The sequence below is a fragment of the Talpa occidentalis genome, unplaced genomic scaffold (assembly GCF_014898055.3).
Source record: "Talpa occidentalis isolate TD23 unplaced genomic scaffold, MPIMG_talOcc4v2.1 talOcc4.4, whole genome shotgun sequence".
Lineage (NCBI taxonomy): Eukaryota > Metazoa > Chordata > Mammalia > Eulipotyphla > Talpidae > Talpa > Talpa occidentalis.
This window is the reverse complement of record NW_023604295.1, coordinates 130,450,380-130,473,085: the sequence shown is the minus strand read 5'-3', so window position 1 is coordinate 130,473,085 and position 22,706 is coordinate 130,450,380. Positions and strand designations below refer to the sequence as shown.

At 37.2% G+C, this 22,706-nt stretch overlaps 1 protein-coding gene across 1 annotated transcript in view; it reads right to left on the bottom strand.

Annotated features, from left to right (window-relative positions):
* Positions 1-755: 755 nt before the first annotated feature.
* SORBS2 (sorbin and SH3 domain containing 2) overlaps positions 756-22,706 on the bottom strand; it is a 143,745-nt gene continuing 121,794 nt past the window's right edge. The window contains exons 23-26 of the mRNA XM_054701028.1: positions 21,372-21,572; positions 8,769-8,818; positions 4,718-4,824; positions 756-2,917 (exon numbers count right to left, since the gene is read on the bottom strand). Coding sequence (XP_054557003.1) covers positions 2,856-2,917; positions 4,718-4,824; positions 8,769-8,818; positions 21,372-21,572 — 420 coding nt within the window. The 3' untranslated portion in view covers positions 756-2,855. The remainder of the gene's footprint in view (positions 2,918-4,717; positions 4,825-8,768; positions 8,819-21,371; positions 21,573-22,706) is intronic.

Genomic DNA, 22,706 nt, shown 5'->3' with positions numbered 1-22,706 from the left:
GGGGTGGGCATGAAGGTGAAGCAGAGTGACGAGATGTTACCTTGGGGACTGGCACATTTCTCTATGTGCAGATGAATGAAGTGAAAGAAGATGGAAATTCAGAGAGCCAGAAGGCACTGTATTAGGAAGGGGCCAGGGTTGAAAACTAGCTGTTTACTGTTTGTGTGAGAGAAAAGAATGAACCCCAACTACAGCACATGGTTTGAAACTCATTAAAAGCTTGTTGGTATTACCAGAGTGTGCCAGCAGTGACAGAGCTCATTAGGGCAAGGTTGTAAATTTTGAGATAGTTGAACTGGGAAAGTCCTTACAGCTTCTTGTAATTAAGTTCTCTTTGGAAAGTTAGCTGTTTGGAGGCAGAAATATATCTATATATATCTATATGTATCTGTATCTATATATTTATCAGGTATGGCCCCCACCACCATAGTCCCTTGATCAATCACCACAGTCCCTTGTGCTCTGCCCTCTCCTTACTTGTCCCCTACTTCCTCCCCCACCCTTTGCTGTCTGTGGAAGCAGAAGTATTTTAAAATGTGTTGTTTAGCTGAAGAACAATTTTTAGCCAGAGCATTTACCAAATAAGCTTTGGTGGAGGGTTTAAAAGCGATTTCTTCTCTGAGTTGATGCAGATCCATCTTTTCTCCATTTGTGTGTCAAGAGAACACACAACACATGCATTTTCTCTTACAAACAAATGGGGATGCTACACAGAATTTACTGACGGATAAATATCAAGAAGAAAAACTGAAGTGTACTTCCAAGCAAAATTTATTAGCTGTCTATTCAAGAAAAACACAATGACCTTTGCTTGTAAGAATTCAAAGTCAATTACCTGAAAGCCAGGTACAAATAGTTTTCTTTAAAATCAGATACAGAGTAGAAACAGCAATTCTTGTTAAATATGACAGGCAACAGATATTGAAGTCTTTTCTCATAAATGCCATCAGAGATAATTATTCATTGATCAGCAAAGCTGCATGCAGTTGACTCAATTTCAAACCCGAATCGAAACCTTTTTAAATATAAACCCAGTTGTGAACTTGATAGTAATCAAGGTAGGCTACCCAAAGATATTTCCTTATCTTCTTAATGAAATTCCTCCGTAATCAGTATTTATGTACATTTCAGTTTGGCTGCTAAGATCTTTCAAGTTCATAAACTTTTGCATAAACGCTATCTTACAGAATTGCACTATCAAGGCGTGCTGTGGTCTGTGGGGCAGGTAAAGGATAGTCTGCTTAGTTTACGTGAAGGGTAAAGAATGAATTAGGAAAATCCCCTGTTTTCTCAACAACTAAATAGTCTGTACAAAAGAAGGACTAACACATGTACAAAATTCTAAAGACTACGTACATTGTGAAAAGGTTAACCACTGGCCACAGAAAGAAATTGCCATATAAAGTGTGATCTAGAAGGTGCTGAGATCCAAATATGAATAGTTCTTATGCAAAGTCATAAGATATACAAGGCTAGTTCTCAGGGTATGTGTAAGTCAGGCACTGGTAACCATATCAAATCTTTCAGGTCCCAATATCATTTTGCATATTTCTACTGCAGGGCAGAAAATAGAAACTGAATGATTTAACATTGCCTCTAAAAAGTGCCTTATGTATTCCAAGGAAATATTTACACACACCAGGAAAATCAGGCTCAACATATTCCTGTCCTCAGATGTAGCCAGGATTCTGAGTTCCAGAGAAGAAAAATAACTATCATAGTAAAAATAACTGTATTGATCATGATCCTTATTAAAACCAACTGTACTACCTACTTGTGATGCTTCTGAAGTACTCTATTTCTAGAAAATAATATATGGGATTCTTTTACATTTCCATAAAATGTACACTATAGCATGTGGATTGTCTGTTCTGTACAATCTCAAATGTATATGTGTACACACAGTGAAATCTTATCTATGAATATTGCTTACAGATACTTTCAAGTGTCTATGTTAGCATAAGTCTTTGCACCTCTCACTAACACTGCTTTTATTTAAATTTTATCAGATAAATAAAACACTAAGCGCTCATTGTTCATGATGCTGATTATTACATTTTAATATAAAATAGCAATGCAACTTTACAACACAATATTGTTTTTGTCATCTAGCTAAACCTCTTATAGGCTCATGATTATTACCAAAGGCTCTTATTCACTTACTGTTTGCACTTCTAAAAAATAAAAAAAAAAAAAAAAAACCCAAAACAACTGCAGGAAAAGATTCCTACTTGAAAACTCACATTCAATCAAAAAAAAAAAATCACACTCATCCAAATTAACTTTCCTACTCTTGCTTTAGATTTTGTAATCACTGTGCATATTACAACATATAAGTGCAAGCAAACGATAGCCGATGTACAGTTGTCATATCGTGTAAACCAGAACACTAGGCAAACTTGTGAAAGGAAAATATACCGCCAAGCTAAGAATGTGAAAATGCAAACCACAGCATTTAGTAATAAACAATCTTCCCGTTGCCTGAGGGGAGAACATCTTCCAGGGTGGACCAGAAATGCCCCTTGAAATGCTTTCTGGCCTCAGATATTTAAACCTTTTTAAGTGTAATGATTTTCTTTCTGATCCCACATATCGACGTTTCCAGGCTGCGAACAGGAAGCAGGAGTATGCATTCTCCATCTGAAACAAGTCTGCCAATTTCCTGTGGCTCGGCTGCAGAAGTTCAGCTGCAGTAGCTACTCTGCTGGTGGGTTGGTGGCAGGTGGAGAAGGTGACAGCGAGTGACTTCTATTGGAAACCCTAAGGCATGACAACGGGAGGCCTGTGGGGAGAGTTCAGGCAAGTTTATGCAGATGTGTTGTTGAAATGCGGCATAAATAAGGAGGGACAGTGAGTCACAGCCTCTTGACATAGTTTCCGGGAAAAGTACCAAAGAATTTGGTTCTTCTTGAGGTTCCTGAAAATAGAAGCAATCCATGAAAGGGGGTACCAAGAATGTGAAGAATAGCACTTCAGATATATTGGGCTTGACTTCATTAAGAGAGCAAACTCTGCAGGGTTTAGAAAAGAAAACTCCCTTTGAAAGATGATAGGACAAAGGCAGCAGTTTGGTCTGTATTGCCTGATGCCTTCCTTGCCTCTTAAGCTTAAATGCAGGGCTTCTGTCAAGTCAGCTAAACAAAAGCTCAGTCTCTCTCAATCTAAAGGGAAAATACAGTCCTAATGGGGAGGTGGATGCGGGCACCCAGTCACCCAGCCTGCTAGACAGCCATGAGCAATGGACTAGGATAAGCATTTGGGAAGTGCAGTTGCAGTTGAAAGATGAGGCTGGCATTGTGATCAGCACGAACTGGAAAAAGCATAAAAGCAAAGCTTGGTTATGTGATTAAGAGGCCTGTGGTACCTCCTCAACACGAGTGTAACACAGGCTAAGTCATCAGGGACACCATCACTCCCCAGTTTTATTGCCTCACAGAAGATGGGCTGAATGGAACATCACTGGTTTACAAAAAGCACTACCAGAGTCCTTCATAAAATAGAGAAAATCAGGATAAATTACAAATTTAGGACAATTTATAAAAATGCCCAACCATTATTTGTGGGTGGGGGTTCTTTCATTGGGTACAGTTTCTCATATGAGGACTGAAGCCAAATGCACAGCTGGTCATTGTGATAATTGCCTTTGGTTTCAAATAACACATTTCCTTTGAAACTTTTTGTAAAAATTAGTTCACTCAATTCCTCCTTAAGAGTTCCAGCTCAGAGAGAGGGAAGAGGATCTTGACAGTTGGGATTCTTATGTGCTGGAACTTACTGTCCAGGTTTGAAGACTGACTTTCTTTTTCACCTTGTAGGTAAGCCACTTGCTTTTCTTCTAAGTGAGGAGTTAATATAAACAGAGGTTTGTGGCTACCAATGCAGCTTTTGCTCTTTTATTATGTCTCTGGGGATTTCCTGTCTCAGTCCCTCATTTTTTGTCTCCTCCATCCTCCTCTGCCTTTAAAGTAAGTCCTCACATGATGTCATCAGTAGGTCCTTGGAAAAGGCGACTTTCAGCAAAATGACACAGAACCAAAGCAGGTTCTTGGATAATCAGGTTTTGTTCAATTTTGGTTGGGACTTTTTTCATTTATGTTACAATGAAATGGTGTTGACACAACTGTTAATTCCAGACCTGCTGTATTTCTTTTCTCCTCTTTCCTCTGCATTCCACTGTGTGATTTTGTCTATGTTTTCTCAAAAAACCTCTTGTCTTCTTCTAAGATGATAAGAATAAGATTGTTAAGATGGTAAGAACGGAACTTCTTTCTACTTCTATCACAAATTAAAGCTAAGGTGATTCCCTGGATAGTAGGCAACGTAGAGAAGACCCAGTAAGTGGGTGAATTATTCACTTCCTCTAGTTTTCTAGAGGAAATAGTGTGAATATCTAGAAATAGTATGAATATTTCTCATCCAGGGGACCATTCTGTTGTTCTAAAACTCAGTCTTTCTCTCTTGGTACTATGTAAGGAAACTTTCTTCCCTCAGTTGAATTGGAAATAAAACTAGCAGGAAATCACATATACCTGAAATAGTAAATACTAAACCATATTAAAAATGCAAATGTCTTGGAATTTTGTAGTGCATGTGAATGTAAAATAGGTCAAATGCATTATGAAAGCAGAGTGCCTGATGATCACATGAAGCCATGCAGGTGAGAAAACATGAGCAAATTATGCAAAAGCCAGTGTGTCTGAGAGAATTGTGCACATACCCACAAACCATCCGTCATCACACTTTTCCATCACGTCAATGACATCGCTTTCTCTGAGCTCCAGCTCATCTTCATTCCTAGGAGTATAGTTATACAGAGCCTGAAACCTTAAACAGGATAAATGGATGTGTTTGAATGAAAATCTTTATACCTTTGAAAAACGATAGCACAATAATCATTTTACTTAGTGTTTCTATCCTTATTAGCATATTAAGTTGCCTTTGGTGAGTACATAGAAACATTCAGACTTTCATGGGAATGAGGCCACTCTATAGGCATTTCAAAACTCACAATGAGGAATATTCGTGGAAGATTATTGCATCCATTTGTTGGACTAAAACATTTCAACATTGATAAATCAGTTATGTATTTCAATTGTCCCATGATAGATATCTTTCATCCAGACATAGAATAATAGTTCAGAATATAAAAGAAGCAGTATGGATATTATTCAGTTACATGCAAACAAGGAGGATTAGTTTTAGCTACTCATATTCAGAAGCAAATAATCGCAACTTGCAAATGGAATTTTCAAATGATTTAAAATCAAGTTTATAAAATGTCTCAGGTGTATCTCTTAAGTCACAATATGGGAATTACTACAAAGAGGTTCTTCTCTCACTAAGAGGACATATCTATCTGTATTTTGACTGATTTTTTTAAATGGGCGTTGTACTTCTCAGATCAGGCCTCTCTTACACTCCCAAAATTATTGTGTAAGACAAAAATCTGACAACTGTCTTTCCCGTCCCCCCCATCAAATGTTAATAAAAACTGAATATTCATGTTGAGGGTAGAGAGTTTGATTTTGTTGCATCAAATCAAGAAGACATCTTTAAAGCAGTTTAGTGGCATACTTCGAATGAGTATTTTTTAAGGATTTAGAATTTGAAAATCAGTTGTAGTTCCCTGGTGAAGAATCACACCACACTCAGTTCTCACTGCCTTGGTCTCAAGCAGATCACAAGAAACAAGTGTTTAAAAAGACTTATCAAGAAATAATCCTTTTAAAACTTATTAAGAAATAATCCTTTTAAAAAGGATTCCTTTTTAAAACTGGTCACAGAGGTAGTGTGTCTGATGCAAAAACCCTCTTGAAATATTTTTATTATGTAAATGAAAGAGTTACTTTCATTTATTAGAATGCTACTATTAGCCTTTCCCTGCCCAAATTCTTTGAGAGCATGCGTTATGGTGACACTAATAGGAATGAATTCAGTGACATTGAATTTGTGGTAATAGAATAGCATGTATTTTAATGTGTATTCATATGGGTTGGCACTGTGAAAAAGTGAAGACACAGATTCTAATAGGTAAGGAGGTCAGGAAGCATTTGATATGCAATTATCATGAAAACTTCCTATTACTATACACACATACTGAGAGGATTTTAAAAATCACTGTTTCTGCTGCACTTCATAACAGTTATGTAGTTCTGCTGATTTAAGAAAATACTGTTTAAATGAAAATAAGAACCATATTTCAGGCCACTTTAAAATTTTCAATTCAACTTTAAAAAGTTGAGAATATTCAATACAGCTCAGGAAAAAGAATGATTTGTTTCCAATTAGCCCTTCAGTCAGAAAGTCATATGTTGGTAGAATAAAACTATTCTATCACTTGAGCTCAAATTTCATGGTAACAGGGTCACAGCTCCATGGCTTTCCTGTTTGTCTGTGAACTTTTCCAAATTGGGGAACCTGGAAAAAGTTGGCTTTGTTGGGAGAGGAAGAGCAAGTCTGGGAAGGAGCTGGTAAAATGTGGTGCCTAATAATCCATGTTGGCCAGGCACCAAAGCTTGCAATTCCAACATGAGAGATTTCTTCCCGTGTTAATATTGGGTCCTCTTTGTAAACCTTTTCAGCCCTTTGTCTTTTTTTGAGATTGGGCTTCTTGGTCTTTTGTTGGTTGTGGGAAAGAGCGGACAAAGACAGGAAGGTGTTAAATGCAAGCTTAACTTAATTTGGAGCTGCTTGGGGCCAGCCTTGGCTGGAGCAGTCCAGTTATTTGTTTGTGTTAAGTATTTGATTTTGAGGTCACTCAGGTGAAGGGATGGTATCTTTTGTATATCTGAGGGAGAGTGAATTTCTGCTTGTTAAGGTGATAGAGTCATTCCTGGCTTGGAATTCAATTCAGTGGATACATGGCATCTCTCACTTCAGGAAACACTGAATTTCTGATCTACTTGTCAAGCTTCAGCCTTCCCCCAGGCACCTCTCCAACCACTTACGGAGACAGGCCTATTTAAGGCCATAAACCCCAGCTGCTTGAAGAATCTCAAGGTCCCAAGAGCTAAAAAACCACAATTGGCACAAATTCCTACTTCACTTTTGTATGACAAAAGCCAGCGAGCTTGTCAAAATTGACTTACCATTCTGGTTTAGTTAGACCACAAAAAAAAGGAGTTTCATGGAAACATAAACAAACCTTCCGGAAATCCTCCTGTCCTCCTGCCACTGTTAGCTTTCAAAATCAGTATTGCCTGACAGGAAATGCAGTTGAATTACAAAAAAAAAAAAAAAAAAAAAAAAAAAAAATGCTGTTTGGAAAGATGTGTTGGTGAGATGGATGATGGTGGTGCAGCCAGGATGCTTCAAAAAGAAAGTGGTCTCATGGTAGGAAATGTTCAGTCCAACCTGACCTCTTGCTCCAACATGCAACTATTTTTTAAACATTATTTTATCATAATTCTGAATTGTTGAGATACTGTCACTTTATTTTCCTATTTTTACTTGAAATCTATTTTTTAAATGAGATTAAATAACCCACCATTCTCAATAATCTCATTCATTAGGATGGAAGTCAATAGAAATTTAATAAAGAATGTCTAAAGCAGGGTGTTAAAGATGTGCTTCTCCCAACTATGGGTACTGTGATTTCATCAATGTCCAAACAGCCACACTTGGAAGTATTCACTCCATATTACATAAAACAGTCTAAAGTAGCCTACCTTTAAATTTACAAACTTCTTAAAAGCTGCAAAAGGAGTACTGGTAATGCGAAAAGCCTCAATATCCCTGGAACGTGTCTTTTTGTGATGTGATCCTATCACTGCTTGTATAAATGAGTAAAGCAATGCAAATTTAGAATTACAAGTCACATTTAAAAAAAATTCAGTGATATTCTAAGTGATCCTTTTCTTTTCATGACAGTCCTTTCCTTAACAATCAAACCTTTCTGGCTGTGCTTAGGGAGAGCCAGATGGTTTCTGAAGCACGTGCTTGAAGCTAAGGGCCACATAAGTGAGGAACTGATGGTGATGAGAACACTGGGCCACACAACAGGCCCTGTGGCCACTGGCTCCAGGAGAGCAGAGTCCGGACTGTGTGCACTCAGACATGTTGTGCAGCTTCCATAAAAGCTCTGTCCCGGGGGCCTGACTCTCAGAATATGTAGACACTAAGAGGAAGTAAATAACCTCTGAACATTGCTCCTGGGCAAAATGGAGCAGAAAAGGACACATACCCCAAAAATAGAATCTTAAAGACAATGTGTAAGCCTTCAGGCTGATTTGACTTATGTATCAGAAAGGAGAGGTAACATGAAAGAAAGTGTGAAAAGGCATTTTCCTGGCACTGTGGTAGTAAGCACCATGTAGCTGAGTGTCAGGGAGTGTTTTACCAATGCCACGTCCAAAAGACCCTTCTAAGAAGGTGATTTTGGAGTTATTATCACTAGACATCTACTTTTACATTTTACACTCCAAATTTGTGTAAAAACAGTGCTAGAGCATTTTCTGTGTTTTCACAGCTGGAGTTACTAGGATCTATACAGTGAACAGAGAGGAATACAGATTTATAAATTTTGGAAGGTTTTTCTAGTGCATAAGTCAGTCTTCCCTATAAACTCAAAGGGTTTCTTTTTAAAATTAGCTTCTGTCCTCTATTATAAAAGATGGAGAGGTTACAATTTCTCTTAATTTAGGTGGACTCATATTAAATATTTTGATCTTTATCACTTGCAAAGTTGTGTCATTTTGCTTAGGTAAATGAGTTGTCCATTTTGTGGGTCAAGGTTAGTCTTGAATTTAGAAGATAAGAAGAATACTTACGGTTCCCCCCCACCTTGAATGTTTTCATGAGTAAATACAGGACGCTGTGGCTGAAATGAAATGATTTTCAATGTAATCAATGTTTAAACTGGTACTAATTAAAAGATAATTTGGATAATGGCATGGTACTTTTCTTGACATTTAATATTTCCTGTTGTAAAAAACCAGGAGGAAGGGGAAAAAACCCAAAGGATTTCTGCAGGATTAATAATTAAAATATTTTGAAGGGGGCTTTAAATTAAATCAAAACAACCATGGTTTAAATATTTTGAACACATCTACAATCTAAACTGCTCAAACTTTAAGGAAGAGTCAGGGCTTAATCCCATTGATTTTTCAAAGTCCAGGAATATGGCAAGAATGTAGACATCAAACCAACTAGAATGGGAAGTATGGACACCTTCATACAACCGTATTCTTCAGCATTTTCTCAAACAAGCAGAAAATGAACCACATTGAATCTAGCAGCGAAGTATCCACATTCATTCTAATGTACTTTTCCTTCACAGACGACATTTTCACATACAGCACAGATGAAAATATCATATGGGCAGACATCCCACACTACATTTAAATTACCACTCTTTGCTTTCAAGGTGGAGAAAACACATGCATTTTTAAAAAGAGGAAACAGAACTTTAAGTAGAATACAAAACAAACAATTTCCAGGTAACATGTAGCATTTTACCTTCGAAGAGAAACATTGGTAGAAATTCCCAGTGCACTGAACTCTCAAAAGAGTTTCCTTTCTTTTTAAACTAAGCATCAAGACCAGTATCTGTAATAGATACTTATAATATTGGAAATGACCAGCCTTAGCATCCCATATAACCACGTAAATATTGCAATGAATGAAAGTCAACACATTTGTTGTATATGTGAACTTAAGGTTGTTTACACCAACTATCTAAATGTCAACTTCTAGGGGAAAAAAAGCATTGCAATTAATTCACAGCACATTTCAAAAGAATTCTCTTCAAAATGAAGGCTACATGGAAGAATAAGAGAATCAGAGTTCAGAGTTCACATGTCAATTATTTAACAGTGATTCTTCGATGATTGCTAAGTTAGTTATTAGATTCTTGTCCTTGGACTTCAGGGCCAATTCCTGGATTCCAGATTTACTGACAGATTACTGAGAGGCCAGGCAATGCAAATTGTTCATAAGAGCCTCACTGGTCCATGATTGCAGAAGAAATTCTGGGTTCTTTTCAACCACTAAGCCATCATCTGCTCCCATCCTAGATTCTTTATCTAGTCCTTTCCCATGCAGGCTCTCTGTCTAACGTATGAAGACTAGCTACTTATGTTACTGAAAGTTTAAGTTTTGAATCTATTTATTTATTTGCTAACAGTGTTCCTAGAAATTTCACCTAGCAGTTTATACATGGAATAAATAAATAAGACTAAAGAATAGATGAAAATGGACATGTGTATCTTGACTATACAATATTGTACTCTTATAGAGCAATATAAATGTACTGACAATGTATTATTATTAAAATTACAAAATATACTATTTTAAGAAAGATTCACAAAGCTGTTTTCCAGGCATTTTAAGGCCATTTAATCCAACATGTTATCAAATCAATTTAAATATATAAAAACAGGTAAATAGAAGTCATCCACAAATCTATACCCTATTGCATTTCAAGTTCTCATCCAATAACATACAACTTTTATAATGAAATAAGATTTTCACATGTATCAGTTACTACTAATATTTTGCAATCATTTTCCAGTATTGTTTTCACTTCTTTTCCACTTTACATCACTGCAGAATAATGTGTAGTTAGTTCTGTTAACCATCTCTCCCTTTTTTGTTTTTGAAGTTAAGATTGGTTTAGCCTTTTTTCATTACAACTAATATGATTATAGACATTTTTATAAAAGAAGCTATTTTTTTTCCTTTGAACTATTCGTTGGAACACATTTCTAGGAGAAAAATTTCTGGTTAAAGATTATACATCCATGCCACATGATTCTCAAAATGCTTGTATAAGTTACTCCAAAATACTGTTAAAAAATTGTAACTTAAAAAAATCTAAAATGCTGTATTTTAAATCACATACTATTCTCTCACAAAACATCTTACTTAGTACCACGTACAGTGCATAACAGCATTATAAACAAGAAAACAGCATTTGCTCTGTATTAGCAGAAAGTTTTACAAAATATATGTTCTAAAGATGGCGTGACTTTTTCCACATACTTAAATCGTCCTAATGTTTTTAAATTGAGTGAAAGCTTTAATTTTATGTTGTGGCATCCAGTGCTTTGTAAAATGGGTGATTGAATCCCATTGCTCCCTTAAGTTACAATGTGAATACAATTTTAGGAATCAGAGTGTTCCTTAATATAAAACAATGTACTTTTAAAATCAGTAGAGCACACTTTTATTTACTGTCATTATAATTCTACCATTTTAATCCCATCAGTTCGACCAACCTCATAAATCATTTAAATGAACTATCCTTTTGACAATCATGAAAACTGCCCTATTACTAGAAGTAGGTGGTCACTTCAGTTCCATAGGCCTCTGTGTATTTAGAACATGTGCTCCCAGGCGTGCCAGCCAGGAATGCCCTTGCTTTTCACTACTTTTCCCAATATATCTTTTCTCTTTCTTCCTACCCTTTAAAGGAACTTCTCCCCTGCTTTTTTTTGGAATCACCAATTTTCTACACTGTTCACATATTCAGCCTAGAATTTACTGCAGCTTTTAAAAGCTGTGCATCTATTTTAATGTGCGTTCTGGAGCTTTCTCAAGGTTACCCTCAATAGGAACCATCTCCATGTGAATGTAGGTCACTAGGAACCAGTTTTGAGGAATAATGACCAGTTACAAATATTTGAACTAATTTAATTTAAAAGTGCTTGGCCAACGGAGGAATAAGTAGTATTAACAGTTACTTAGGAGGACATATTTTTGTCTCTTTCTAATGTCTGCATGGACTAACGACACAGCTTTGGATTTGCATCTGTTTCCTTGTCTTCAAAGTCAAGGAGTTGGACAAGATGAAAATTAACATCTCGTCCTCCTCAGGGGATCCATAAAAGAATCTACATTTCCTCTGACACATGCTGCCATTATCACCTTTACCCAGGGGTCAGGGAGCTGTGACACTCATATGCTAATTCTGATATATTTCAGTCAAGAAAAAACAATAATGGTAACAATTCAACATCATTTTGCAGATTAGTAAATCATAGTCCACAGATAGTTTCTTAATATCACAAATAGGTAAAAAGAAAAAACATAATTTTGACTTGTACTTTTTTTTGCGTAAAAGATTACTTTGATGAAAGAGATGACCTAAGTCGGGTAAAATCAGCATCTTTATTTTATCTTATAGGCAAGCATTCCTGTTGTGGATGGATACTCCAGCAACTTATCTTAGGAGATCTTTTGCCTCCCACTTGGTGTTAAAAACTCTAGTGTAGGAACAAGAGGAATTCTGTAACTCGTCTGCACTCAATTGCCACCTAATGGTGAGAAATGGCAACAACATGTTATTGCTTAGCTCTCACCAATCCAATGCCAGATTTCACGTCCAAGGACGCTTTAAAGACCACAGAGCGATGTGGAATAGATAGCCATCTGTTTTTCTGACCATGTTCTTTCCTTCCCAAGTTTTAAATTTTTGAGAAAAGATCACTCTTCAGCCACCACTATTTTTGGTCCATTTTCATTTCTATCTTAACTATCTGCTCAGGCATTTCAATTACTCATAGCTTCTTAGCAGTTTTGTGATAAATATAGAACAATCTCCTTGACATTCAGAGAGGCCCATATAAACTGTGAATTTAAGAGGAGGGTTTCTAGAGTTTTAGAGTTAAATCAATTTTATCCCTGTAAAAATGTTTGGTATAGTACTTGCCGACCAGAGGCAGATGAAATTAGGATAACAGTACCATGGTTATGTTCATAGGCATCTTTTTCCTTCTTAAATTATGAAAATAAAATACAATTTTGCAAAAGTCTAAAGAATATAGGATATTTGTGTTTCACACAGACATGTGCGCTCTCACATACAAATATAGAATGTAAAAATCTGGCAAAGAAGACATGTAAGGGGAGCCGAAGCACACCATCTCATTGACCCAGGGGGAATTTTGGATGAGGCAGATTAATTGTGGAAAAAACTTTTTTTTGTTTGGTTCTGGAAGGCCTGTCAATGGAGTCTTAGAATCTCTTCCAGTCAGTATTCCTCTTTCTCTATGGCAACTCAAATGTCTGCCTCAGAAACTAAACGAGTTCTTATTATGCAAAACAAAAAGGCGCACAAATGATATAAATGCAGAGAAGTAGCTACATTTTAAAAAACAGAAATCTCCTTTGCCGCTGAGCCCGGATAAGCCTACAGAATTGCAATCGTCTGACAGCTGTGGCAGTTTAAACCAGGGTCAATAAGACAGAAATGGCTAAAGGATGTATTTGGATAGAGATGAAAATTCCCAACCTCCTTGGCTGCCTTCCTCAATATTGACAGTATCATATCATTTAGAACACACTCATTTTAAAGTGTTGTAGATATTATAGAACTGAGCAGTGATAGGGAAAGTGTTTGGACCTTTAATTTCAATCTAACTATTAGAAGATAGGGACCATCGTGAATCCAAGACCGAGGGTTGAAAGGAGTCCTGGAGTGAAAATGGCACCCATCACCCGGGCGACAGGATACTTTACAATAAGGAATGGATTAAGAAAGAAAAATCCAAATAAAGCAAATTGCACAGAAACACACACTGCTAGAAGTGTGTGCATCCAGTACATGATTGCTGACAGTTAAGTCTTTGCACTAAAAACAAAAAACCAGCAGTGATTTATAGGAACGTTTGCATAAAGGCTGAGACAGAAGTAGAAAACAGTACAGAACACACCTTACACGAATCGTGGAGAGTTTGGTCATGTCTTTTGGAATTTGGGGAAGCTGGCACACTCACACAAAATGAAGCACACTGCAAGAAGATGCGGACAGGATTTTCACGTGGATCTGATTTCAGAGCCCATAATCTGTTGGGCACTTACTCAAGGTTTCTCTAGCCCTTCCTAACCAACAAAGCACAGCAATGCCCACTAAGGAAGAGCCAGCCCCAGCAGGGAGGTGGCCAGGGTGTGGAGGACCAGGCGGGGCACTCTGACCCTACCCTGTGGGGATAGCTGAGGCCTCTGACAGGTGAGCCACTGGATCTCCTAGACATCACTGGGCTACGTGGAGGCTTGCCCAGGACAAAGATCTCGCTTTTAACATCAGCCTGGAAAAGCCATAAGAAGTTTGTTAGTTTTCGCCTTCATCATACAGACGTCAGAAGGAGCTTTCCTGTTTTGTCTCTCCCATGCACACACAACATGCCAAACTGCTCAATGGTAGCGGAGCAGGGAGGGCGAACAGTCTGCAGACATATCTTCTGGTTCCGTGGTTTTCACACCACAGGCCTCAGTTGCAGAAGTCACAGGCAGAGCAGAGAAAGATTTTTGGAGGGAGGTGGGCTTTGTAGAGGGAAGTTGACACAGAGATGTTTGGATGCTGTGTATAGATGGTTCACATAAGAAATGTTACCTCTTTAAAAGAACGCTTAAGAAGTGGGTTTAAGCACCCTTAGATTTGACCTATTTACTTTTGTATTTATTGGAAGAGATACACAGTGCGGCAGGGGAGTTCCACTTAATACCCATTGAATTTCATAGAACAGTAAAATGTTAGTTGGAGGCAAGTTTTTTTCTAAGATTTATTTATTTATGCGTACAAGAACTGGGGGGTAAGCTAGAGGTGTGGGGTGGGGGGTAAGGGTGTGAGAGGATCCACCAGGGAGAGTGGGGAGCAGAACAGGCAGATCCGCTGAAATATACTGCTAAGGGGAACAGCAGGCGAGGCAGGAGAGGCCTGCTGTGCAATATGTGGGTCAGCTCCCTGGCCGGGGATCGAACTCGTGCTGCAGTGGCTGGTGACAGCTTGACAGCACTGTCTTTAACCCCTTCACCACCAGTTTTCTAATGAAACACACAAGCAGAAGATATGGTTTTTGGGGGCGAGGTGGTGAAATACAATTTTTTGACTCTGACCTTGTAATTACTTTGGTATTCTTTCAAAGTCAGAATTTTAGTATGACCATGAGAAAGCTAACCTTTCTTCTGTGTGAGTATGCTTTATTTCCTTTCCAATAGTGGACAAGATCTGGTATTTGATTTGGCTTATGGGAACTTGAGCAGAACTAAAAGGACTTTTAAATAAAATTTTTTCTCAACACTCATTCAGGAAAACCTTCATAATGGTGAGCAATCAATGAACCCAGATCTCCCATCTCTGAGAATGAAAGGCCTTAGGCATTTTTGTTTGAAGGTTGTGACAGGGAATGTTTCATGTTCTACAGCATCATTCTGTTCTGCAGCCATCTTCAGTCATGGAAGCCCAGATCTCAGATAGGCATATGGCCATTTTGAATGAAGCCAACATTTCCCAACCTTCCTTGCATCTAGATGTGCTCAGATGATAAGTTTATTCGGATGGGATATGTGTAATTTCTGGGAAGTGACCTTCAAGAGGGAAGGCATAATCTCCCCTTCTCTCTCCTCCCTCCTGCTGGCAGGTGAGGAGAGGCTGCTGGAGTGGGTACAGCTACCTTGGGCCGTGGAGTGGGGTTCTCCCCTGGAAGATGGTGATGTGTCAAAATAGAATGGAATCTGTTCTTCTCTAGAGTCTCCACATTAGCCCTGGAACTCTACATGTAGACATAATGAAAGATATTTCTATCTTGTTTAAGCAATAATTATTATTATTTTTTGGCATTGTAGTTACCTCAATCTCAGCCAATACAGGGGTTCTGTAAATGATCAAAGTTCATAAAGAGGAAGAAAACATTTAGCTGTTAGAAAGATGTAGCTAACAAGCTGGAAAGATCCCTTGAACTTATTAGAAAGAATCAGGGCCTCATTTCACGTTGGAAGCTGCTCAGAGCATCGTCTTCTGATGGGATTACTTTGGGATGAGGATACTTCCTAATGGGATCACAGTGACTGAGGATCTTGGAAGAAACCCAAGAAAGAGACTTGTTCTCTTTTCCACTGCAATTTGAGTCCACCTCTTGCACATTTCTTTTTCAAAATATTCTCTTAGAATGTATCGCTCCTGCCTTCCCATCATACTTCAGTTGGGTGGAAGTACAAGGTTCTGGAGAGTAAAATGCCTAAGGTCATTCTGTCCTCAGGCTCTGCTGGGGCTGACCCTGCCTACAGGTAGGAAATGATAACTGCAGTGAACTCGCTAAAAAGGGGCAAGGGAGGGGTGACACAAAGCTGACTTTTGAATGGGATGCTTCTTCCACTGACCCTCAACTTAAAAAAAAAAATCCAAGGTTACATTTAAAGTTCTATATACATTTTAGTTTGCTTAACTCCTCAATCTGGGTATAGCTATCTTTTAAAGTTTTGGATAAAGGCCATGCTAATGATGTTAAAGTTAGCAACCAATAATTATATAAAATTTTAGTTTTGCAAGATGGCACAAAACTAAATGCATACATCTCATCACCGAAAGACCATGCAATAAACCACACTCAAGATGCAGTTACCTTTAGCTTTGGTGAATTTATCTCCTGTTGATAAGAGTATTTAGGGAGGAGAGGGGGTGAGTAGGGCTGGGTAGGCTGAGGAAGTGTAGAGGTCAGGTCAGACACAGAGGCCAAGGGTGAATGAAAAGGAGGGGAGAAAAGCAGACAGCTGGACAGAGGTGCAGACGTTCGATCTCCAGAAGAAAATGAAGGTGGCTTAAATGTTGAGGAAAGACAAGATCTGATTACGCTTGTGTCCAAGATGAGGTGACATGTCTTTAGAGAATACCCCCAACTTAAAACTTAGAGCTACCACATACTCAGACGAGTGGCACATATGGTGAGTTCTTGCTTTAAAAGCACTCATGTTTTCTTTTGAATTGGATCCAAGATTCCCAATGAGTACAATCAGTTCAATTTTTTTCTGACATGGGTGGCTAGAAGCAAGGACAGCCATCATCTACACTTTTATAATATATTTATATGATGGCTTCTACATGAAGAGATAAAGTATCTAAAACTTTGCAATGACTCTTTGTAACTTGCTTGTGAAGTGCATCTTAGTAGAAACAGTTACAAAGCTAGGGAAGTTATGGGACTTTAACCTGGAATTGGACTACTCTCTGGGTAGCCAGTTCCTCATCTTTGAAGTATGGATCATAATATAAATCATCTTACTGAGTTCTAAAAGGCAGAGATGGTAGACTTCTTAGCAGACTGTATAGCAGTTAGAGCTCAAGTGTTAGCCATCATGATTAATACTGGAAATAAGACTATATAAATGACAATGGCTATTTAAATATGAATTTATAGTCATAAATAAATAAATGACTTCATATTATAGCATATATTTACATCATATTAAAATTCAGTGTTTCCATTCAACCCACCATCCTGACTTACATAGTGCTTGTGGTTCTTATAAGAAAGCTTCTAAGGCAATGTCAAAATTAATGTTTGTTAACATGATTGATTAGCTGTACTAGCTAACGGTAGTAACACTGGTTAGCTCTTCTGATATTAGTCTAAATTAAAATACCTCATTACTGGCTTTTATGGGCTTGCTGTCTTCCTTGGGGGTCCTAGGGTCTGTGGGGGTGGCTACCAGATATTTTAAGCCATCAGGTTTCTCCTCCTCTTCCTCCTCTTCAATGTGCAAACTTGTGATCAACTCCGTGCCATCCTGGCTACACCACAAGACATCTGGTTGCTGAGATCCTGGCCCTCTTTGGCTGCCTGACATAAACCCCTCATGGACTTCCTCATCTTCCTCTCCAATGACAGGGAGGGTTTGGGATAAGGGACCCACATTAGTGTGTGCAGATACCACGAACTTATCACCTAGGACTTCAGGTATTTTGTCAAGGTTTGCAAAGCTCTTTCTCATTTTTGTCAAATCTGCAAACTTATTTTGGATTGTTTTGCTGGGGTTCTGACTTGGTGTTACCGCAGAAGACTGGGCTGCAGCTGAGGTCTCACTGGAGCGGGGCAAAGGCAGCAAAGAGGAAGGTGATTTGGCAGGTGTAGATGCTGGAGGCAATGGGAGGACAGAGGGCTCCTCCTTAATTTCAAGGGTGATCTCCTCTTGGATATTTGATTTGGCTTGGTCATCTGGTAAGGTTAAAGCACCAAGCGTCTCTAATTCATCCAAGAAGCTGTCCAGAAAAGATAGTGTTGGGGCCAAAGGGTTTGCCGGCGGACACTTGGCTGTCAGGGATAGCCACCCCTGGGAGAGTCCCTGGAGAGATCTTTCATCTGAGCCAGGTGAAGCCTGTGCATGGGAGGAAAGGCTGGTGTATCAGAAGCCAATTTAGAAATGATCAGGGATTATGAAATATAAACCAAACAAGATAAACAAACCAAGAAAATAATAATAATGCATCAAAACAGAAAGAGAAATGCAGAAAAGATGTGATAGTGACAATTAAGAAATATTTTATGTTATGACTAGATTGGAAGATATTTTGCCAAATCTAAATATATAAGGTCATCAGCATGTTAAATTAGAAAATTATAGAAAAATCAAGCTATGGATATTTGGAAGAGGTCTTCAATATTAAATAACAAGATAAAGCTGTCTTAGAGGTTATACAGACAGATAGCAACACCTTAAGTGGCTTAATGTAAGACTACCTCTTTCAAACCAGATGTCCAGATACTGATTTAGTAGTATAAATAATGAAATAATGTAATGGTAGAATGAAAACCAATAATTAAATCTTTTTTGTCTCTTAATTTATTTAATGTTCTTCCCACCCCACCCCCATAGTGTTGCAAAATCTATGGACTGCTATAATTTTCTCTCTTAATGTTTGTAATTGTGATTATAATATATGTTGTGAGATATTTTTACACAAATGATGTGAACACATTTCTAAATAAAAATGTTCTGATAAATATGTTTCAAGAGTAGGAACCCATGATCAAAATGAAACTGAACTTACATAACAATGAATCAGAGTTAAAAAAAATCCAAAATAAACGTTTCCATAGAAAAGGAGCTTAGGATGGTAATAGAAATAAACTTCTGCTAGGACTCCCATTCTTACTCTAAAACTTGACATATTATGTAAACCTGTGGAGATTCAGTTTATGAAATTTAATTTCCTAAAGTAAAACATATATATATATATGTATCTTAATATTATTGCTATATTTAGATAAATAATTCTAGACATGCTATTAAAATCAGTAACATTTTAATATTTGTCTATTGTTGCTGGACTAGAAAGAATGCTGCATATATTATACATAGATATAATATATATTGCAATTGGTTTTTACTTACTAAATGCAGAAATATCAGAGATAATATAAAATATACTTGGGTTTCTCCTAAACAAAAATAGCATGTCAAGAAACATGATTTGATAATATCAAAGAGTGATTCATAAATCATTTGAGTTCTTTCCTTTATTTGCAAATGAAAGTTTGATAATAGGATTTATAACTTTTAGTATATTTTAGATATCATCATTCAAAAGTACCTTATAGTTCTTTTTCTGGAAGTGATTATGTTAAATACTACTAAGAAGTTTCCTTCATTAAGTTACTGATATCAGCATAAATTACCAGTTAGGTGGAAACCATTAAATTTTTTTTTTCAAATTATGGACAAACATCTTAATATTTTTTTCCAGCACTGAGAATAAAGCACTAATTAGTTATTAGTAAAATATGTACATTTACCTATTTATAAAGTGTAAAATCTGATATTATTATAAAAATCGGAAACTGAAGATACATTTAAATCATATTCACAGCAAAGATTAAAGCATCGTGCTCTAAAATATAGTTTTGCCACTATTACGATATTATGGAAGAATTTCTTAAATGTTAAAAAACTCTTATAGATGCATATTTACTCTTACAAAATTTTGTTTGAAAATACAATTGCACTGAAATTTATCTGGTAGTTCTTTTAAGATGACTGGTAGATAAGACATATATATCTTTATCAGTAGGGGCTACTGAAAAAGGATATTTATCTCTAAATGTTAGTAGTAAAGTAAATACACTAAAGAAGATTCTGGAAAATTTTATAATCATGAAAATAAAATAGAATAGTATCAAACTTGCCCTATAAGTAAAACTCAGTCTTAATCAAGAGTAGAATAAAATACCTAGTAGGAGTCCTCTTAACAGAAAATAGTTCTCTTAATGAAATAAATCCTTAGTCTGTCTACTGATGCAATGTCCTTCTAAGACTCATTTTCTTTTCTTTTTTTTTTTTTAAAGATTTATTTATTTATTTATACAAGCACTGGGTACAGTCAGAAGCCGGGAGGGTGAGAGAGTTCACCAGAGCCAGAGCGGGGAGCAGAACAGACAGACTGACGAAATACACTGCTAAAGGGAGCAGCGGGCGCAGCAGGAGAGGTCTGCGTGCCATGTGGGACCCTCGCCAGTGGCCGGGGAACTGGCTCTGCAGAGGCTGCAGGCAGCTTCACAACCCAGCGCTCTACCGCTGTGCCACCGGGGAGGCTCCTAAGACTCATTTTCAGGGAGTTCAGATCACTGGGGATGCTATCTTTAAATGGTCTTGCACTGAAACATCAATGACTTCACATTTTATTAAAGTCATACAATAATGTCATTTTGTTAGTTGTAGATGGCTTATTTTTCCACACCTCAGTCTTGATATCAAATCAAAAAATAAATGATACAACTTAATAATTTTTTAAATGTTGGGAAGTACTTACAATATTTTGAATGCAATTCTTCAATAATTTAAAGTTTTGTACTTGGAAGTTAATGAAAAGGAGAAAGAAATCCCTAAATACTAGCCATAAAAAGAACACAATGCATTATAATTCAACAGAAAATTAAGGAAAATTCACATCACGAGTAAAGAAAGATACTGGAGGCACTTTCTAATTAACTAGTGCAAGGAAACAACGTCTGTTTTGTAATACAAGATGCGAAAAATAGTTATCTTTAGCTACTAGCTCAAGTGAGACAGGTTTATAATTGTGCTAAAACTAATGCAATAAACCTGTGGTTTTCTAATAATCTATAACATTTTCAGTTAAACTAATAATCAAAAATGACTTATAGACTGCAATTTTAAATTTTTATTTTAGCTCTCTTCCTATATAAAAATACTCCAAAACTTTTAGTGAATTTTGTCAACTATGTATCGTTGAGATAAACCATATGGGGATTCCATCCATTCATCCATCCATCCCATTTGAAATACACATTTTCAATTTTTTTTTAGATAAAAGTCAGGTTTCAGAAAAAAATATTTGTTTCAGAAAGCACACACACATATCAAATAGGGTTTTATGATACTAATGTTTTCTTTTCCTCTTTTAATATTTTAAATTGAAATATAAATTATCAAAATGAAGCATACATCTTTATGCCAGGACTTATTACAGAAAATTAAATTATGTTAACTTGATGTGGCATACACACTTAGAAACATAGCATGTCAATCTTCTTCTATAAAGTGCATATAATTTATAGTCTAATGACCTCAATTCATATATGGATCATCTTATTCCCAACTCACAAGTAGTTTACTAATATGCTAGAATGTCTCCTTACCTTATTTGAACTTAGGCTGTGGATTCTGTCACTAGAATAGCTGTGGGGTATTGGTGGGTCAGGGTAATCTTCAGCACCTTTGGTTGCGTTCTTGATGACTTCTACATAGGAAACAGGGAAGATGCCTTGTCTGTTGGTTCCTGGAATTTTACCTTCATACCAGTTTTGATCAACTCTTTTAAGAAGAATAATTCTATCCCCCTGCAATGAATATTAGGAAAATACATTATAAATAGAGACATGATAACATAAAAGATATAATCATCAATATTTTCTAATAAATAATAGTTTTCCATTTGGGAAACTCTATACCTCTTTTTTTTTTAATGAGGAGAATGCAAGTAAAGTCCTAGAGCTTACTGGGACTTTAGGAAAGATTATCGACAGATTATTGACATATATGCAACTTAATCATCCATTCATGTCATCAGAATCTTCCGTCTGGATGCTTGGTTACTGAGCACAGGCTTAGCCTTGTTCATACTTGTACTGGGTGACATGACCCATGTAAGTAATTATAAAAAGCAGAACAGCTTAACAAGCAATGTGTCAATGACAGCAACAGCATCCTCTCACTGTAGATGCAAGGGAATGACCTTGTGTAGGAAAATGATAAAAAAGCTACACCAGTTTGCTCTGATGGTGTGTCTGAAATGGATTGCAGAAATAGGCCTTTCGAAGGCATGAAACTGAATGGCATGTTCTTTTTCCTTTTTAAACCATATGTGCTAAGTAGTATAAAAGAATGAAACTACAAGAACGGGGGCAAAGACAACATTCTAGATAATCCAGCTGTGGCTGGGGCTGATGTCTGCCTGGTCTGCATCAAGACAGTGCCATACTCGTCTCTGTTCTGATTAGTGGGTGATCATTTACCATTGCATGGAACACCTGGCTTTTGCACTAAAAGAGCTTCCTACAATCACTTCCTGCTACCTGCAGGGATCAAGCTATGTCCACAGTACCCAGTTCAAATTTGAACTTAAAAATTGGTGGCCCAGAAATAAACAGGTAAACAGTGGCAAAAGAGCAGGTGCTATGGAAGTCTCAGCAGCTGCACCTGGCAGGATGATGGGGATAAGAGTGAAAACCTCAGCCCAGTGGGGAGGCTTCTTCCAGGTGAAAGTTCTCCTCTTCCAATATGCTGGTGACTTAGCCTGTCTCAACACTGCTGAGCAGAACACACTGAAAAAAAGTGGATGTCCCTAAATCTTGTTCTAGTACACTAAGAGTAGACTGTAGCAAGGGCCAAAAATTCCTCTGGTGAAGCTTCTCTTTGAAGGATGAAACACAAGCTGATACAGGGCATGTACTGCTGTGCTGGGGTTTGCTGGG